This window comes from Syngnathus leptorhynchus, chromosome 3 (genome assembly GCF_054491065.1).
Source record: "Syngnathus leptorhynchus isolate UIUO chromosome 3, UIUO_Slep, whole genome shotgun sequence".
Classification (NCBI taxonomy): domain Eukaryota; kingdom Metazoa; phylum Chordata; class Actinopteri; order Syngnathiformes; family Syngnathidae; genus Syngnathus; species Syngnathus leptorhynchus.
In genome coordinates, this window is record NC_141197.1 from 3,374,197 (window position 1) to 3,394,636 (window position 20,440).

The following is a 20,440-nucleotide window of genomic DNA, read 5'->3' on the forward strand; positions in this document are numbered from 1 at the left end:
AATGCTGTAGAGGCGTGTCAGCCATGACAGCCCCACAACATCCAGAGCCTTTAAGAACTCCGGGCGGATCTCATCCACCCCCGGGGCCTTGCCACCGAGGAGTTTTTTGACTACCTCAGTGACTTCGACCTCCGAGATTGGAGAGTCCGCCTCAGAGTCCCCAGGCCCTGCTTCCACAATGGAAGGCGTGTCGGTGGAATTGAGGAGGTCTTCGAAGTATTCCCCCCACCGACTCACGACATCCCGAGTCGAGGTCAGCAGCACACCATCTCCACTGTAAACAGTGTTGACCGTGCACTGCTTCCCCCTCCTGAGACGCCAGATGGTGGACCAGAATTTCCTCGAAGCCGTCCGGAAGTCATTCTCCATGGCCTCGCCAAACTCCTCCCACGCCCGAGTTTTTGCCTCAGCAACCGCCGAAGCCGCGTTCCGCTTGGCCATCCGGTACCTGTCAGCTGCCTCCGGAGTCCCGCAGGCCAAAAAGGCCCTATAGGACTCCTTCTTCAGCTTGACGGCATCCCTTACCGCCGGTGTCCACCACCGGGTTCGGGGATTGCCGCCACGACAGGCACCAACAACCTCACGGCCACAGCTCCGGTCGGCTGCCTCAACAATGGAGGCGCGGAACAAGGTCCACTCGGACTCAATATCCCCCGCCTCCCTCGGGACGTGGAAAAAGCTCTGCCGGAGGTGGGAGTTGAAACTCTTCCTGACAGGGGATTCTGACAGACGTTCCCAGCAGACCCTCACAGAGCGTTTGGGCCTGCCAGGTCGGACCGGCATCTTCCCCCACCATCGGAGCCAACCCACCACCAGGTGGTGATCAGTTGACAGCTCCGCCCCTCTCTTCACCCGAGTGTCCAAAACATGCGGCCGCAAATCCGATGACACGACTACAAGGTCGATCAACGAACTGCGGCCTAGGGTGTCCTGGTGCCAAGTGCACACATGGACACCCTTATGCTTGAACATGGTGTTCATTATAGAAAATCCGTGTCGAGCACAGAATTCCAATAATAGAACACCGCTCGGGTTCAGATCGGGGGGGCCGTTCCTCCCAATCACGCCCTTTCAGGTATCACTGTCATTGCCCACGTGAGCATTGAAGTCACCCAGTAGAACGATGGAGTCCCCAGAAGGAGCGCTCTCTAGCACTTCCTCCAGGGACTCTAAGAAGGCTGGGTACTCTGAGCTGCCGTTCGGTGCATAGACACAGACAACAGTCAGGACCCGTCCCCCCACCCGAAGGCAGAGGGAGGCTACCCTCTCGCTCACCGGGGTGAACCCCAATGTGCAGGCGCCCAGCCGGGGGGCAATAAGTATGCCAACACCTGCTCGACGCCTCTCACCGTGGGCAACTCCAGAGTGGAAGAGAGTCCAGCCCCTCTCGAGAGGACTTGTACCAGAGCCCAAACTATGTGTGGAGGCAAGGCCGACTATATCTAGTCGGAACCTTTCTGCCTCACACACCAGCTCGGGCTCCTTTCCAGCCAGAGAGGTGACATTCCATGTCCCTAGAGCCAGTTTCTGCAGCCGGGGATCGGACCGCCAAGGTCCCCGCCTTTGGCCGCCGCCCAGCTCACTATGCACCCGACCCCTTTGGCCCCTCCTATAGGTGGTGAGCCCATTGGAAGGGGGACCCACGTCTTCTTTTCGGGCTATGCCCGACCGGACCCCATGAGCGAAGGCCCGGCCACCAGGCGCTCGCCTTCGAGCCCCACCTCCAGGCCTGGCTCCAGAGAGGGGCCCCGGTGACCCGCGTCCGGGCGAGGGAAAACGACGTCCATTTATTGTAATCATCATCAGGGGTCTTCTGAGCCGTGCTTTGTCTGGCCCCTCACCTAGGACCCTTCTGCCATGGGTGGCCCTACCAGGGGCATGAAGCCCCAGACAACATGGCTCCTAGGATCATAGGGGCACGCAAACCCCTCCACCACGATAAGGTGACGACTCACGGAGGAGTATTTTTTTATCTTGAAAACATTGTAATATTTTTCTAAATGTAAGATCAACACATTCATTTGGAGTACAAAACTCTGTCAGCATTTTCTTAGCCAATGTCTCGTGTCTGTCTTTAGCTGCTGCAGCGGTGTTACTCTTTTCATGAGAACAGACATGTAGTCATCATATAACGACATTAAACTCGACTTTTACTCAGGAGAAACTTATATGTGATTTTTTTCACAAAGTTTTAAAATACAAAAATCCGTGATGTAGTGAAACACTGATAAACAAACTGCGATGTAGCAAGGGATTACTGTCATTTGAACTGCAAGTGACATCACCCGTGCCGCGCGGCAGTTGTTTACATTGAGGACAAAGGATTCGATCACGGATTGACGAAGATGACGAAGGGCCCCACGTACTACCGGCATCATTAGCGGCTTTATTTGTAAGTGACACGAAGGACAAAGAGTTTGAAGGATTTAATGATTTGGAGTGACACGGAAGCTTTGAAAAACTATTATGGCTTTTACACACGCCCGGTCCTTCTTGACGGGAACTCTCTTTCACCTCCGTGGATGGAAGTCTGGGGCCGGCGCTCGGCCGGGTGGCTGTCCGGGGACGATGGATGGGGCTCGGACATGGCTTTTACGCACGCCCGGTGCTATTTATGGAGCTTTCTTCCACCTCCGTGGCTGGAAGTTCAGTAGTTGTTAGCTCGTTGAACTCTTGTTTTGTTAAATAAAGAGCCGTTTACCAAACCCACGTCTTTCCTGGTACTTTGTTAACGCTGGAATATAGTTACATACTAGATCTCTGCACCTGCACACGAGACGTTGTTGACATAAAGAACGAGGAATTTGATCGATGGATTTAATGATTTGGAGTGACACAGATGGTTTGATAATATTGTTGTTATTTAAACCACATCTTTCCTGGTATTTTGTTAACGCTAGAATATAGTTATATACTAGATCTCTGCACCACACACGCGGCGTTGTTGACATAAACGAGGAATTTGATCGATGGATTTAATGATTTGGAGTGACACAGATGGTTTGATGATATTGGTGTTATATAAACCCACGTCTTTCCTGGTACTTTGTTAACGCTGCAACATATACTAGATCTCTGCAACACAAGTGCGCGTTGCTGACATAAAGAAAAAGGAATTTGATCGATGGATTTAATGATTTGGAGTGACACAGATGTTTTGATAATATTGTTGTAACATGATAGTCATTTGAAATATACTTTATATATCGTTATATGGGTCTGTGGAATAATTAGAAATGCAACTTACAACGGGTCCGACGTCAGCATATGCGGCGCATACGCAGCATTGTTTACATAAAGCAAGATCGATGGATTTAATGAATTGGAGTGACACAGATGGTTTTATAAACGTGTTATTTATGTAATACTTACTTAAATAACTCTGAATGTTACGTCAGGCCGGTTCTCAGCTCCTCGTTTGTGTATATGTCACGTTAGCATACCGTATCGTTTAGCCTGTTGTTGCTGGTTCATGTCTGTTTTTGGTGTTGGATTTTGACAAATAAATTTGCCCCAAAAGTGCAACTTATACTCCGGTGCGACTTACATATGTTTTTTTTTCACTTTATTGTGCATTTTGGTTCAGATGCGGGGCTTTCACTGCCGTGGCCTGGGTTCGAATCCCGGTCAGGGAACCATATGCAGCCATAGGTCAGGGTCTCCCCTGTGCCAGTCCCAAATGCATCAGGTATAAAAAGTGTGCCAAAAACTTCTCATGCGAAGTATCTGGACAAAAATGGATGATTTGCTTGAGGGGAAAAGCCTAAAGGAGCCACCATCACTGACCACCTTCCAGTTTTCACAGTATATGACAATAGTATGTCACATTTTGGGGGGAAATTTATTTGATAAAATCTAACACCAAGAACAGACATCTTAAAAGGCATTTTAAAATAAAAAATAGAATAGGCAATGTTACAGTGGTGCTCACTCTAAGGGTGGGGGGTGACATTGGACATGTTTGGTGGTCACCTCAGCAACTGGTTAATCAGTACGGAGGGTCCCAGCTCATTGTTTTACAAGTTCATGGAAACAGAAACTAGTGGAGCATTTTAGATGACTAACTAAGCAAGAATGTTTGCACACCATTTGGAAAGTTTCAACAACTAAACACATAAACAAGGAACTAAGAATGTGCCTGATGTGACGAGTTATTCAAAAACTATAGCATAAATAACATGCTAACAAGTTTATCGAACCATCCATGTCACTCCAAATCATTAAATCGAACGAAATCTTCATCTTCTGTCACGTATAAACAACTCGTGGCGTTTCCTCTTCTACATCGCTTACGCCAGACTCATCATTAGTTGCAGTTCTAATTATTCCACAGCCCTAGAGCGCCCTCTTGCGGTTCAGTGTGAAAATAACGTGAAATGATATCATCTGTTAATAATTTCACACATAAGTCGCTCCTGAGTATAAATCACATCCTCTCCCAAACTATGAAAATAACTGCGATTATAATCCGGAAAATATGGTGATTCATATCAGCTGTTCTGGAACCGGAGCGGCTGGGTGGAGCACTGGTTAGCACGACCCCCTCACAGTTAGGAGGGTGTGGGTTCGATTCCACCTCCGGCCCTCCCTGTGTGGAGTTTGTATGTTCTCCCCTGTTTTCTGCGGGCACTCCGGTTTCCTCCCACATCCCAAAAACATGCTTGGTAGGCTGATTGAGCACTCCAAATATTCCCTAGGTGTGAGTGCGAATGGTTGTTCGTCTCTGTGTGCCCTGCGATCCGCTGGCAACCGGTTCAGGGTGTCTCCCGCCTACTGCCCGATGACGGCTGGGATAGGCTCCAGCACGCCCGCGACCCCTGTGGGGACAAGCGGTACAGATAATGGATGAATGGATGCTCTGGAACCGGATATTCAAGGTTTTCCATCCCAAGGTATGTCAACCTTGAGCTCACGATTAGACTCAAGTTTGCTGAACCATCTACCTGGAACATGACCCAGTAGACGTATACACTGAGCACCAACACATGCTCACTGGGGAACTTAATTGGATTCCCAAGTACATATCTTGTGTAGGTCAATATGAGCCATTGATGGCCAAAACAGCCCATAGATGATTCTCTGTTTGTTCTATATATGATTCTAAATCTGTAAAAAACAACATTAGGCCTTCTCATGTTGTAGTATTGGTCAATTGAAGACCCGTTGTTAGCCCAATTGAAGCAAAATTCACATTGCAGGCAAGTGTGACCCACATCTGATTGTTTGCCTGTCTGTGTCTGTCTGTGATGTGTCTGATTTTTTTTGTCTGACAATCTGAATAGTACGATTTTTAGTACAACATACGATTATATCCCAAATCCAATAAGAATCATTTTCATATGTGGTCCCAGATCAGATACTGTCAGATTTTATGCAACCCGAACAATTATGTAACATAGATCCGTCTTCGACGTCAATATGCAATCTGCACATCCAGCATGACAGGGAGACTGACTGTTAATCTGTAAAGTCAAAAGATGTAAAGATTGTTTGAGTAAAGGTATTGACTTTATATTTGACTTAAATTCAACCCCACTTAAAACATGAAGCATTAAATGGAGGTTCATTTATTACATACGGCAATGATGTGACGCCATCTTCAGCATCATCTCCATGAGAACAGATCGAAAACCCTCTCCTTATTTTCCCAAAATACTACATTTCTCCCTCCTCCCGACTCACTCCTCTGCAGATATGAGGGAACAAAATAATGAGCTACACGCTGGACCATATTTACTTGCATAAAACCACCATTGCAAGCTGTGATGTAGTGATTGGTGATTTTACTTTAAACTGCAGTCAACCCAAGCATATTCACAATTCATATTCCACGTCATCTGTTAGGAATGTTCCGACTCTAACTTATTTTGCAAGAACCACACGGGAGACAGTATGCCCTTTGAACACTTGCAAGTGGAGAATTTGTTCGTTACTGTAGATACAGCAATGTCCGAACAAAGTCTGCCGTTGAAGTCATGCAAGAGAGTATTTATTGAGAGAAGAAGGGTGGGGGTGAGAGTGGGCAGGATGGGGGTGAAACCCCTGGCCTCTGATCACATCATAGCAGGGGTTGTTTTACGATGTTGAGTAGACAGAACAACTTTGATTGCGTCTTCTACAGTTGGTCAATCAGTGCAAAGGATCTTAGCACTTTGTTCTACTACTTTGTTAAGACAGGACAAGCTTAGGTTAATTATTACTGATTACATTCCAACATAAAATGATCAACCTAATCTATTCAACCCTAACATCATCCACCCCAACACGTATTCGCAAATTGTCTTCTTTTTTTTCCAAAATGTTTCATTCTTTGGGTGTTCATACATTTTCCAGACTTATTTTTCTCAGTTCCAACCATTTTCTTTGGTATCACGAATGCAGTGACGTGCGGTCAGAGGAGGCAAGGGAGGCCATGCCTCCCCTGCTATCATGAAAAGGGGAAAAAACAAATTCAATGTTTTTATTATAAAGTCATTTTCCTTTTAATTTTAGTAGTATCATTTGGAACCAAAATCGCAGAATTTTTATAGTTATTTTAAAACCGAAGACGTTTGCTCGGAGGAGCCAACTACCTGTCTTGCCTCCTCTGAGGATTGCGTAATCACACGGCTTCCTATGGGGACAGACTTATGCAGTTAGACTGAACTGCTGTCTGTCTCTATGTCGCTGTTTAAGTGTCGAACGTGGTGGCTATATTAAACAATTTATGTAGTTAAGCTGATAATAATAATAATAATAATAATACATTTTATTTGTATGGCGCCTTTCACGGCACTCAATGTCGCCGAACACACATAAAATCGACACAATTAAAAGAAAAGAAGTCTAAAAGCAAAGAGACCTCTTGAGCAGAGCAATAAACTTAGACAAATGCCTGCCTAAACAGGTGGGTTTTGAGGTGAGATTTAAAAAGTTCGATAGAGTCAGTGTTTCTGATGTCCGGTGGGAGGGAATTCCAGAGGCGAGGGGCAGAGCAACTGAAGGCCCCCATAGTTCACAGATGAAATGAGGGGACAGTGAGGGTGATACTGGAGGCAGACCTGAGAGACCGGGTAGGACTGTGTACATGAAGGAGGTCTGACAGGTATGGAGGAGCAAGGTTATGGATGGCCTTGAATGTGTGAAAGAGAATTTTATAATCAATGCGCTGTTTTATGGGGAGCCAGTGAAGTTGGTGTAGAACGGGAGTGATATGATGGTAGACAGTGGTTCCAGTGACAATGCGAGCAGTAGCGTTCTGGACCAGTTGCAATTTATGGAGGAGTTTTTGAGGGAGACCAAAAAGGATGGAGTTGCAGTAATCTAAGCGAGAGGTGACAAGTGAGTGAACTAAGATAGCAGCGCTGGATGGGATGAGTGATGAGCGGAGGTGATTAATGTTACAGAGGTGAAAATAAGCGGAACGGATAGTGTTGTTTATGTGGGTGCTGAATGATAGGTTGCAATCAAGGACGACACCCAGACTCTTTGTCTGAGGGGAAGGGGAAACCGAGGAGGTGTCAATGGTGAGAGTAAAACAGGGTTGTTTATTGAGAGAAGCTTTGGAACCTATAAGGATTACCTCAGTTTTGTCGCTGTTTAGTTTAAGGAAGTTTGAGGTGAACCAGGATTTTATTTCTTGAAGGCACGCACTGAGAGAGGAGGTTGTGAGGCTGAAAGGGGTTTTTGAAGAGACATAGAGCTGGGTGTCGTCCGCGTAACAGTGAAAATCAATGTTATGTTTACGGAAAATCTGACCAAGTGGGAGGAGATCAATGATAAATAGGAGGGGACCAAGGACAGAACCCTGGGGAACACCAGAGGACACGGGGGAGGGGTGAGATGTGAATGATTTTAACTGGATAAATTGAGAACGGCCAGAAAGATAAGAGTGAAACCAGTACAGGGGTGTGTCAACCAGTCCAATAGCAGCTAGTCTTCCTAAGAGGATGGAGTGAGAGATAGTGTCAAAAGCTGCACTTAAATCAAGAAGAATGAGTATGGATATGAGACCAGAGTCGGCTGCAATCAGGAGATCATTAGTGATTTTAATAAGGACTGTTTCTGTACTGTGTCGAGGGCGAAAACCAGACTGGAACTGTTCGTATAGATTATTATTAGTGAGGTGGGTGTGGATCTGAGATGCAACCACTTTTTCAAGAATTTTGGACAGAAATGGCAGGTTGGAGATGGGACGGAAGTTACTGAGAATATTGGGATCTAAACCTGTTTTTTTTTAATAATTCAGGTAACTGTAGCAGATTTGAGAGATAGAGGGACAGAACCAGAGGTGAGGGAAGAATTGATAATAGCAGTAATCAAGGGGAGCAGAGAGGGGAGGGAGGCTAAAACCAGAGGAGTAGGCAGAGGGTCAAGTTGACATGTAGATGGCTTTAAATTCCGAATGAGTTTGGATAGATCAGCAGCAGAGGGAAGTTGGAAGCAGGAAAGCGAGGTGGGTGTGGGATGAGGAAGGAAAGAAGATGAATAGCTAGACGTGAGAGGTCAGTTGTTGATGGATAGTTACTATTTTATTGTCAAAGAAGGACATCAGGGTGTTACAGTGACAGGTAGAATAGAAGTGTGGGGGGAGGGAGTCACGTGGGCGGCTTGAATTATTAATGATGGAAAACAGGGCTCTGGTGTTCCCCGCACCAGCTGCAATTTTCTCCGCAAAATAGTGTGATTTTGCGGAGGAAATTGCAGCCTTATATTGCATTATGTGAGTATGGTACAACAGTTTATGAATCATGAGTCCAGTTTTGCGAGAAAGTCGTTCCAGCTGTCGTCCTTTGGCTTTCAGTTGACATAGATGAGTTGAGAACCAGGCTGCAGAATGGGGGAAAGAAACAGTTCGGGTTTTGAGTGGGGCAAATGAGTTTAGCAGAGTTTGTAGACCAGTGTCGTAAGCAGAAACAAGCTGATCCGGGGTATATGGGGGAGTGACGGTGGGGAGACTGCCAATGGCTGAAGTGAAATCTGCTATGTTGATATTTTTGATATTGCGGAAGGATATGGTACGGGATTGTTTGATTTTGGACAGTGTGAGACTGAGGTTAAAAGAAACTAGTAAATGATCAGAGAGGCCTGCTCCCAGATCAACAGGAGAGCAGTTAAGAGGAGTGACACCAGAGCAGCAGACTAGATCTAAAATATGGCCTTTGGTGTGGGTGGGGAAATTAATGTGTTGTTTAAGTCCAAAACTGTCCAGGCAGAACATAAAATCCTTAGTGAGAGTGGTGTTGGAGTTGTCCATGTGGATATTTAAGTCCCCAACCAGAATGATGTTGGATGAAAGTGAGCAGATGTGAGTGAGCAATGTAGTAAATTCCAAAATAAAGTCCTTATTTGGTTTGATGTATATAATATCTAGTGTGTTTTGTCATCTGTCTATAACATCGTGTTTCTTTAGATGAACATAACGGCTTTGAAAAGAGACCTTACGGAGGAAACAAAAAAAAAGGTTCTACAACCTTATGGCAGGGGGTGCTAGTGATCCCGGGATGCTTCGTGCGCCCATCTGTAGAATATCCAGTACAAATTTACAGTGAACAACTGAGGAGCAGTCATCCATTTATTAGTGTGAAGGCGAAGGCCTTCATTAGTGTGAAGGCGAAGGCCTTCATTAGTGTGAAGGCGAAGGCCTTCACACTTGTTATTCTACTTTTTTGTTGTGCCCACTTTTTTGACGCTTAACTACTTCCACATACTTCAACCGATTCACTCCGTTCCACTTTTCACTTATTCCAAATATTCATGACATGGGTGCTCACATTTTTTTCATTCAAAAAATTTTCCGTTTTCACAAAATTCACAAATTTCCGGCAATTTTTGCCCCATTCATTCTTAATGGCAGATTCAACATTTCACATTTACGTTGTTCCAGTTTGAAATTCACATAATTCAACACATTCAAATCACATTGGGGACATTCCCGAACTTGCCAAATTCAAAAATGTCACGTTTTCACGTTTCAAATTTTCACAAAATTTTGCAAAATTTCACAAAATTTTGTTTTTCACTTCTAATTTCTACATACTTCAACCGATTCAACTCGTTCCAATTTTCAACTGTTCATCTTTTGCCTACCTATTCCACACCTTCCCATTTAGCAAAAATTTCACATTTTTCAAATTTGAACTTCAACCAAATTTTCCAAAATTTCCTTTTTCCACTCTAATTTCTACATTTTTCAACCGATTCAACCCATTCCAATTTTCAACTCTTCATATTCTTCCTCCCTATTCCCCAAATTCACACTTACCATAAATTCCACATTTTCAAATTTGAAATTCAACCAAAGTTTCCAAAATTTCCTTTTTCCACTCTAATTTCTACATTTTTCAACCGATTCAACTCGTTTCAACATCATTCTTCAGCATTCCCTGAGTATTTATTCAACTTCTTCACCTTCACACGCAATTTATTCAGGAATTGCAAATTCTAGTTATTAGTGTGAAGGCACTTCACACTATTGTTATTCTACTTTATTTTTCTTCTTATTAGTGTGAAGGCGAAGGCCTTCACACTATTGTTATTCTACCTTATTTTTCTTATTATTATTAGTGTGAAGGCGAAGGCCTTCACACTATTGTTATTCTACTTTATTTTTCTTCTTCTTATTATTATTAAACAATTTATTCCTCCCACTTTTTTGACACCTAACTACTCCCACATGCTTTAACCGATTCACCCCATTCCAACTTTCACACGTTCCAAAAATTCACGGCATAATTGCTAGTATTTTATTCGTTCATAACATTTACCGTTTTTGCATAATTAGCAAATTTGTGCCTTAAAATCCCCCATTCATTCTTAATGGCGCATTAGACACGAGCGACGTTCAGGAGTGAGTTCAAATTTTGACATCTGACAACTTTTTTCATGATTTCTTTCCTTAACTCGTTTATTTAACTCTTTTATTTTTTTATTTTTTTATTTTCCATTCATTCATTTAGTTATTCATTTAATTTTAAGTTAAAAACATCATTTTACCGTTTTAACGGCATTTACCATTTTTATTCCTCGTTTAATAGCATCATTCCACCACAGCTACACTAAGCCGCTGTTTAGCTCAGTAAGAAGAGAATGGAGCGTTAAACACGAGCGCTGTTCCCGTGCGAGTTCGAATCCCGCTTGACCAATATTTTTTTTCATTCATTCAATTTTAACACATCACTTTAATAATTATTTTCATCATCATCATTAATTTATTATTTTTATTTTATTTAATCATCATTATTAATTTACCATTTTTATTTCATTTAATCATTATTTTGAGTCCCACAATAGTGTGAAGTGCCTTCGCCTTCACACGCAATTTCTCCAGAAATTGCCAATTCTAGTTATTATTATTAAACAATTTATTCCTCCCACTTTTTTGACACCTAACTACTCCCACATGCTTTAACCGATTCACCCCATTCCAACTTTCACACGTTCCAAAAATTCACGGCATGACTGCTAGTATTTTATTTGTTCATAACATTTACCGTTTTTGTTTAATTAGCAAATTTGTGCCTTAAAATCCCCCATTCATTCTTAATGGCGTATTAGACACGAGCGACGTATACGACCGAGTTCGAATTTTGACATCTGACAACTTTTTTCATGATTTCTTTGCCTAACTCATTTATTTAACTCTTTTATTTTTTATTTATTTATTTTTCATTCATTCATTTAGTTATTCATTTAATTTTAAGTTAAAAACATCATTTTACCGTTTTAACGGCATCTACCATTTTTATTCCTCGTTTAATACCATCATTCCACCACAGCTACACTAAGCCGCTGTTTAGCTCAGTAAGAAGAGAATGGAGCATTAAACACGAGCGCTGTTCCCGTGCGAGTTCGAATCCCGCTTGGCCAATTTTTTTTTTTCATTCATTCAATTTTAACACATCACTTTAATAATTATTTTCATCATCATTAATTTACCATTTTTATTTTATTTAATCATCATTATTAATTTACCATTTTTATATCATTTAATCATCATTTCGAGTCCCACAATAGTCTGAAGTGCCTTCGCCTTCACACGCAATTTCTCCAGAAATTGCCAATTCTAGTTCTACTTTATTTTTCTTCTTATTAGTGTGAAGGCGAAGGCCTTCACACTATTGTTATTCTACTTTATTTTTCTTCTTCTTATTATTATCCTACTTTATTCCTCCCACTTTTTTGACACCTAACTACTCCCACATGCTTTAACCGATTCACCCCATTCCAACTTTCACACGTTCCAAACATTCACGGCATGACTGCTAGTATTTCATTTGTTCATAACATTTACCGTTTTTGCATAATTAGCAAATTTGTGCCTTAAAATCCCCCATTCATTCTTAATGGCGCATTAGACACGAGCGACGTTCAGGAGTGAGTTCAAATTTTGACATCTGACAACTTTTTTCATGATTTCTTTCCTTAACTCGTTTATTTAACTCTTTTATTTTTTATTTATTTATTTTCCATTCATTCATTTAGTTATTCATTTAATTTTAAGTTAAAAACATCATTTTACCGTTTTAACGGCATTTACCTTTTTTATTTCTTGTTTAATATCATCATTCCACCACAGCAACACTAAGCCGCTGTTTAGCTCAGTAAGAAGAGACTGGAATTTGGAACACGACCGCTGTTCCCGTGCGAGTTCGAATCCCGCTTGACTAATATTTTTTTTCATTCATTCAATTTTAACACATCACTTTAATAATTATTTTCATCATCATCATTAATTCATTTAGTTATTCATTTAATTTTAAGTTAAAAACATCATTTTACCGTTTTAACGGAATTCACCATTTTTATTTCTTGTTTAATAGCATCATTCCACCGCAGGAACATTAAGTTGCTGTTTAGCTCAGTAAGAATACAATGGTCATCTGACCACGAGCCGCTTCCGCGAGCGAGTTCGAATCCCGGTTGGCTCTAATTTTTTTCATTCATTCAATTTTAACACATTTTAATAATTATTTTCATCATCATCATTAAATTACCATTTTTATTTTTATTTAATCAGCATTATCAATTTAACATTTTTATGTCATTTAATCATCATTTCGAGTCCCACAATAGTGTGAAGTGCCTTCGCCTTCACACGCAATTTCTCCAGAAATTGCCAATTCTAGTTATTATTAAACAATTTATTCCTCCCACTTTTTTGACACCTAACTACTCCCACATGCTTTAACCGATTCACCCCATTCCAACTTTCACACGTTCCAAAAATTCACGGCATGACTGCTAGTATTTCATTTGTTCATAACATTTACCGTTTTTGCATAATTAGCAAATTTGTGCCTTAAAATCCCCCATTCATTCTTAATGGCGCATTAGACACGAGCGACGTTCAGGAGTGAGTTCAAATTTTGACATCTGACAACTTTTTTCATGATTTCTTTCCTTAACTCGTTTATTTAACTCTTTTATTTTTTATTTATTTATTTTCCATTCATTCATTTAGTTATTCATTTAATTTTGTTAAAAACATCATTTTACCGTTTTAACGGCATCATTCCACCACGGCAACACTAAGCCGCTGTTTAGCTCAGTAAGAAGAGACTGGAATTTGGAGCACGAGCGCTGTTCCCGTGCGAGTTCGAATCCCGCTTGACCAATATTTTTTTTTCATTCATTCAATTTTAACACATCACTTTAATAATTATTTTCATCATCATCATTAATTTACCACTTTTATTTTATTTAATCATCATTATTAATTTACCATTTTTATGTCATTTAATCATCATTTCGAGTCCCACAATAGTGTGAAGTGCCTTCGCCTTCACACGCAATTTCTCCAGAAATTGCCAATTCTAGTTATTATTAAACAATTTATTCCTCCCACTTTTTTGACATTTAACTACTCCCACATGCTTTAACCGATTCACCCCATTCCAACTTTTACACATTCCAAAAATTCACGGCATGATTGCTAGTATTTTATTTGTTCATAACATTTACCGTTTTTGCATAATTAGCAAATTTGTGCCTTAAAATCCCCCATTCATTCTTAATGGCACATTCAACACGAGCCATGTTCCAGGGTGAGTTCGAATCTAACATTGGCCGTTATTTTTTATTCATTCATTTATTCAATTAATTTTAACACATTTTAATAATTTATTTCATTCAACATCATCATCATAATTAATTTATTATTTTTTTAATCAATTTATTTCTTTGGATTTAGCATTATCCTACCGCTTCAATAGTATGTCACTGTCTAGCTCAGTAAGTAGAGAATGGCACATTCAACGCTTGCTACTTTGCTGAGTGAGTTCGATTCCGACAGTGGCTGTTATTTTTATTCATTCATTTATTTATTCATTTAATTTTAATTTAAAAATAGCATTTTAATAATTTATTTCATTCAACATCATCATAATTAATTTACCATTTTTATTTCATTTAATCATTATTTCGTTTTAATAATTTATTTCATTCAACATCATCATAATTAATTTACCATTTTTATTTTTTTTCATCATCATAATTAATTTACCATTTTTATTTCATTTAATCATTATTTCGTTTTAATAATTTATTTCATTCAACATCATCATCATAATTAATTTACCATTTTTATTTCATTTAATCATTATTTCGCGTCCCACAATAGTGTGAAGTGCCTTCGCCTTCACACGCAATTTCTCCAGAAATTGCCAATTCTAGTTTCATTTGGCATTCTTTTTTTTTTTTTTTTTTACATTTCGTTTTACAATGGAGGATTACATCTCCAAACAATTTTCAATTATGGATTTTTGGTCGAAGCAGGAGGTCATCAGTTAAGAAAGACCAACTCCGGAGTTAAAAAGTTTGATTTATCGATCAAAAACAAGTTTTTGATTCCATGTGCTTTATTGAGTGTTTTTGTGTGAAGACTGATGATATAGGATTTCAATTATAACAGTTCAAATTAAAGAATGAAAAAGCTACTATAGAGCAGCGTTCCCCAACCTTTTTTGTGATACGGATAGGTGTCGGACAAATTTTACCGGGGGAGGGGGGTGGATGACATTAGTGCCTCCCCAGTCATGAACCTCACCGCACGTCATTGCACAAATGATTATGTGTGGTTGCGGTCCACGAGGCCATTAGTCCGCTAAAAGCTACAAAGAAGTGGTTGATGTCTCCAACGAAGTTGTTGTTTATGTTTATTCTTTGGGGTTGTTTCCAACAACTCTTTTTTTATTCTGTAGATGCTGAAGAAAATTTCTCGAGTCCTTTACAACATTGTGGTTGTGTTCATTCCTTGGGAAGTGAGGATTAAGAAAATTGAAAGTAAGTCACACAAATAAAACACACACATACACACAAATTCAAGAAACACTCATATTTTGATTACCGTATTTTCCGCACCATAAGGCGCTTTGAGTTAAAAGGCGTAGACTTAATTGCGGGGTCTATTTTGTATCTAATTCACAAATAGGGCGCACCGCATTACAGGGCGCATGCATGGCATGACTTACAAAAAAAAAACGTCACAAGAGCAAGACAGTGAGTTCGGTTGTACTTTATTATTCTACTTTTAATCCATGTACTCTACTTTACTCACAATATTGTTAATCAATATTCATACGCAAATCCGTCCAAGTCCTCATCTTCTGTATCCAAATCAAACATGCCAAGTTCCCTCTTGTCATTGTCACGTTGCTCTTCTGCAATGATCCTGGCTTTCCATAAAGCTATAATCGTGCCTTGTAAGCATGTCTCGTTGTCTATGCCATTTTAGAGGGTCGTAATGCTGTTTTCTTTGCACAAATGATATCTATCAATGGCAGCGAAGGTATGTACTCAACGTGTTACGTGCAGTCCTCTGATTGTTTTATCTCCCCGATCTACATAAAACATAATGTCCATCTGATTGGTTCATTGGGTGCCTGTACATTACGTCTCTGTTGATTTGTGTGGCTTCCACTACAACTTCACAGATTTGCACAAATGGTAGTATTTATTGATCAATGGTGGCAGAGGTACGTACTTTGCTCAAACTATAGATATGTATGTGTTACATCCAGTCGTCTGATTGGTTTCCCGACCTGATCTACGTAAAATGTAATGGACTCTGATTGGTTCATCAGGTCCCTGTATATTACTTCCCTGTGTGGCGGAAGCCACACAAAACTTTACAGATTTGCACAAACGATAGTATTTATTTACCAATGGCGGCGGAGGTACGTACTCCTCTACGTGTTACGTCCGGTCCTCTGATTGTTTTTTTTTGCCCCAATCTACCTAAAACATAATGTCCTCTGATTGGTTCATCGGGGCTTCATATTACGCCTGTATATTAAGGAAGCCACACAAAACAACTTCAAAGATTTTGGAATTTGGTCCACATAAAAGGCCGATTAGCACGTACAGTCCAGTATTGGCGAGGTGCATCTCCCGTGAAAAACGAGGGATTACTGTACTTTGAATTGGCAGAAATCTGGAGTAACAAATATTTGTTATAACACAGTTTTAAAATTAATCGCGTAATTTACTGTTACTTTGACCAAACAAAGCTTCCATGAGTACTCAAAATGACTCAACATTAAAATTCACAGCTACTTTACAGAATATAGTTCTCTGTAGGAGCCACTATCAAGTGACTTGCTACTGCGCAAAAGTATTTGTAGTAAGTCGCTTTTTGTGTGAGACATTGGCTACTACAATGCAATGGTGTACAAAAAAAAGCCAAGTAATTCATCAACACGCCTATATTCCAGCCATTGTGAATGTTAAATCAACCTAATTGTTTATAACAGATAAAAAAGGTGAGAGAGAGGTCATCCTCAGACGAGCTTCCATAGTAGAAGCTATACATTGCGCATTAGTAATGATTGTGTCACGATTGGAATGAAGCAGGGGGACCAAGTGCAGCTTGGACCAGGGTTTATTGGAGGAACCAAAGACAGACTCTGCAAACTGACATGACTTAACAAAACGATAACATGACTGACTAACCGAAAACAGACTTGAAAATGACAGGGACCAAAAAGCCATGAAGACGACACGACAACAAAACAATGGCAACCGCAACAAAACAACAATGATCCGACGGGGCATGAGGGGCAGACAGGACTTATATACATGACAGGTAACAAGAGGCAGGTGAGAATAATCAAACTAATCAGGGGCACACAGGAGGGGAGGGGCGAGCACACAGACCGAAACCATGACAATAGACACATGGTGGAACAGCTGGAGACGTGACAGATTGTGTGGAGCAACTCTTTGAAGATCCATATTTGTTCTTTGGCTTTCAACTTACTTTGCTGTTATTGTTCACTACTGAATATTCAATTGTGGTTTAATTTACAGTTTTACTATTTTACAGTTTGTCATATGTAAAAGAATTTGTTATAGACCCAGCTGTTATTACATGCACTATATAAATGCACTTGTTTTGTATTGTATTGAACTGTTAAAATGAAAATCTGATTGTCTGAATTTTGATGTTTGTTGCCTAAAATTCTGATATAAATATTTTCTCCTTTGTTGTGAGGTCATTTTGGGTCAGGTGTCGCCTCCTACTTCATATTCCTTCGTTGGTTATTTGGGATCAACATTGTCCTCACCATTATGACAGGAGCATTCATTGTGTTACCAGAGGTCAGTATTGTACACTATGCATACATTAATACATTTCCTAAATATTTTTTTGGGTCGCTGCAGTATTTTATGTTTAACATCACAATTATACTCACTAAGGGTGTATAGGAGTTTTACAGTGTCATTTTAACATTGCAACTAACTAATGTTTAAAAAATGGAAGTGGACTACTGGATTACAAATGATACCCATCGCGTGATGCCAACTAATTGCATCAAACTACTGAACATACTAATTAATGAACTACTGCTGTTGTATACAATTTAGAATGTCACTTTTGTTTTCTGTGGGTAACCAAAGAGGGGATGAAAACGGTGACAAAGGGATCTAAAAACTATGTCTATAACATTAATTGTATTGGTAAAAATAATGCTGTGGTGATTGACAATACACTTTTAATGGACGGCTATGAATTAGTGGTAGAGTAGGGTCATTCAGTCATCAGAGTTGGTTGTAAGAATCCAGCTCTGTCCGAGTCAAGGGTCATTGTGTTCTTGGGAAAGACACTTCACCCACCTTGCCTCCAGTGGCACTGACACGTGTGTACAACTGAGTGTGAATACTTGGCGGTAATCGGAAGGGCTGTTGGCACGCAGTGGCTGCCATCCTTCTATCTGCCAGGGAAGAGTGGAGCGGGGTGACCAAATGTCAAAGTCTGCTTTATTGTCAATTTCTTTACATGCCAAGACACACAGAGATCGAAATTGCGTTACCCACTATCCCACGGTGACAAGACGTATTACAAAACATCCAAGAAAACAACAGAAAAAGTAAAACAGGAAGGCACATACGATGAACAAACAAGAGCCATGAATAAACAAATAAATAAATAAATAAATAAATAAATAAATAAATAAATAAATAAATAAGAGGAGCAAAATGGAGAAAGTGTGCATACAACAGACAGTCAGAATATAACGCGAGAGTAGTGCAAGGCAGCCAACGTGGCCCAAAAGGTCAGGACGTTATGCAGCCGAGGGTGGAGGGGGGAGAGAGTTCAGGATCCTAACAGCCTGGAGAATGAGGCTGTTGGTGAGTCTGGTGGTGTGGGAGCGCAGCCTTTTGTACCTCTTCCCAGAGGACAGCAGATCAAACATGGTGTGTGCGGGGTGACTCACATCACACACAATCGTGGTCACCTTGCGGGTGGGATTGGAGGTGTAAATGTCCTTCAGGGAGGGGAGTGAAACACCAATAATCCTACCGGCTGTGTTCACTATGCGCTGTAGGGCCTTCATGTTGTATTTAGTGCAGCTACCACCCCACACAGCGATACAACTGGAGAGGACGATCTCAATGGTGCCACGGTTGAATGTGGTCATGATGGCTGGTGGAGCACCTCCTCGCCTGAGTTTTTCGCAGGGAGTACAGGCGGCGCTGAGCTTTCTTCGCCATTGATGCAGTGTTGGTGGTCCAGGAGAGGTCTTCACTGATTTGGACCCCCAGAAATGCTGCTTGGACCAGGGTTTATTGAAGGGAAGGGGAGTAGGTGAACACAGTCACAGGCGGGAAAAAGGCTCACAGACAGCGGGCAGGAAGCAGAAGTCCACTCGGACTAGGAACAGATTAGGAAACAGGTTCTGCCCGTGAGTTTCCACATGGGACCGAGGGGAATGGATGAGCAGGACAGTAACAACAGGTGGGAGTAACAGTAGACATCCACATGCCACACACGGGCAGGGTTTAAAACTTTAGTCACGTAACACGAGGGAGCAGGTGACAGTCATAACGGTGATGAGAGGGGTGTGGCTGAGGAAAGTTGCCGGCTCAATGTCCTGTGGCACGGACGTGACACTATCAGCCTGCCCCAGGGCAGATGTGGCGATATGTCATGTAGTTTACCACCACCAAAGTGTGAATGTGCAAACGTATGAATAATACATCCACTGCTAGCGCTTCGAGTATAGGCTTCGATAGAAAAGCGCTATACACAGTGATTCCTCGCTACTTCGCCGTTCGTTTATCGCGGCTTCACTGCATCGCGGATTTTTTCCAGCCCAAAAAAAGAAGTTGTTATCATAAAAGACTTCTGAAAACATATTTACAGTATTGTACCTTGTTATAAAAAGTTGTTTTATTAATAAAAGTCCTAAAATAATATTTACAGTATGTACACTTGAGCTACATCTACAAAATGCGCATAGCTCTGGTATGGTAACTTGTGACCACTAGAGGTCCCTGTTTAACCAAGGTTAACAACAGAACGTCACATCTACATATGTTACACACAGACAGACACACACACACAAGTATATTTATATTTTCAATATTTATGCATTACTTTCTGTATGTTATTTAAAATACTAGTGTATTATTTACATGTTTGAAACTATTATTTAATGTTCAAATAATAACATGCACTTAAATGGTTGCATATACATTTATTGACACAAAAAATGTACATGTACAGGAAGCAGAAGTCCACTCGGACTAGGAACAGATTCATTAGGGTGACCCTACTTCGCGGATTTCACTTATCGCGGGGTGGTTTTGGAACCAATTATCCGCGATAAAGGAAGGATGACTCTAAAGCCAATGCATTGTTATTTTGGTTGACATTATATCGTAATTATTAATGTGATGGCTACCATTAGAATGAAATAAATTAAGCATTAAAATTAATTGGTGTGCACTTTTAATGCTTAAGTGTTATTGGCTGGAAGCATGAGCACCTACTCCAGGGGAAAGAGAAAGTTTTAAAAAAGGTGTTAAAACATTTTCGTTTGACAGTTACATGGAAGAGGAATGCAATTAGCTGGGGATGACGGTGGATGGATCTGTGGGTGGGATGTGGTTGACTTGTTTTGTGGCCGGCTCGGTGTATAGTATTTGTTGGTGGGGATGTACGCAGTGACGTGCGGTC

The 20,440-nt window shown here is 40.9% G+C and overlaps 1 protein-coding gene across 1 annotated transcript in view; it reads left to right on the forward strand.

The window, feature by feature from the left end:
* Positions 1-20,440, forward strand: part of tmc3 (transmembrane channel like 3) — a 107,570-nt gene that overhangs the window by 24,440 nt on the left and 62,690 nt on the right. Inside the window, exons 4-5 of the mRNA XM_085907594.1 lie at positions 15,180-15,261; positions 17,471-17,577. Coding sequence (XP_085763720.1) covers positions 15,180-15,261; positions 17,471-17,577 — 189 coding nt within the window. The remainder of the gene's footprint in view (positions 1-15,179; positions 15,262-17,470; positions 17,578-20,440) is intronic.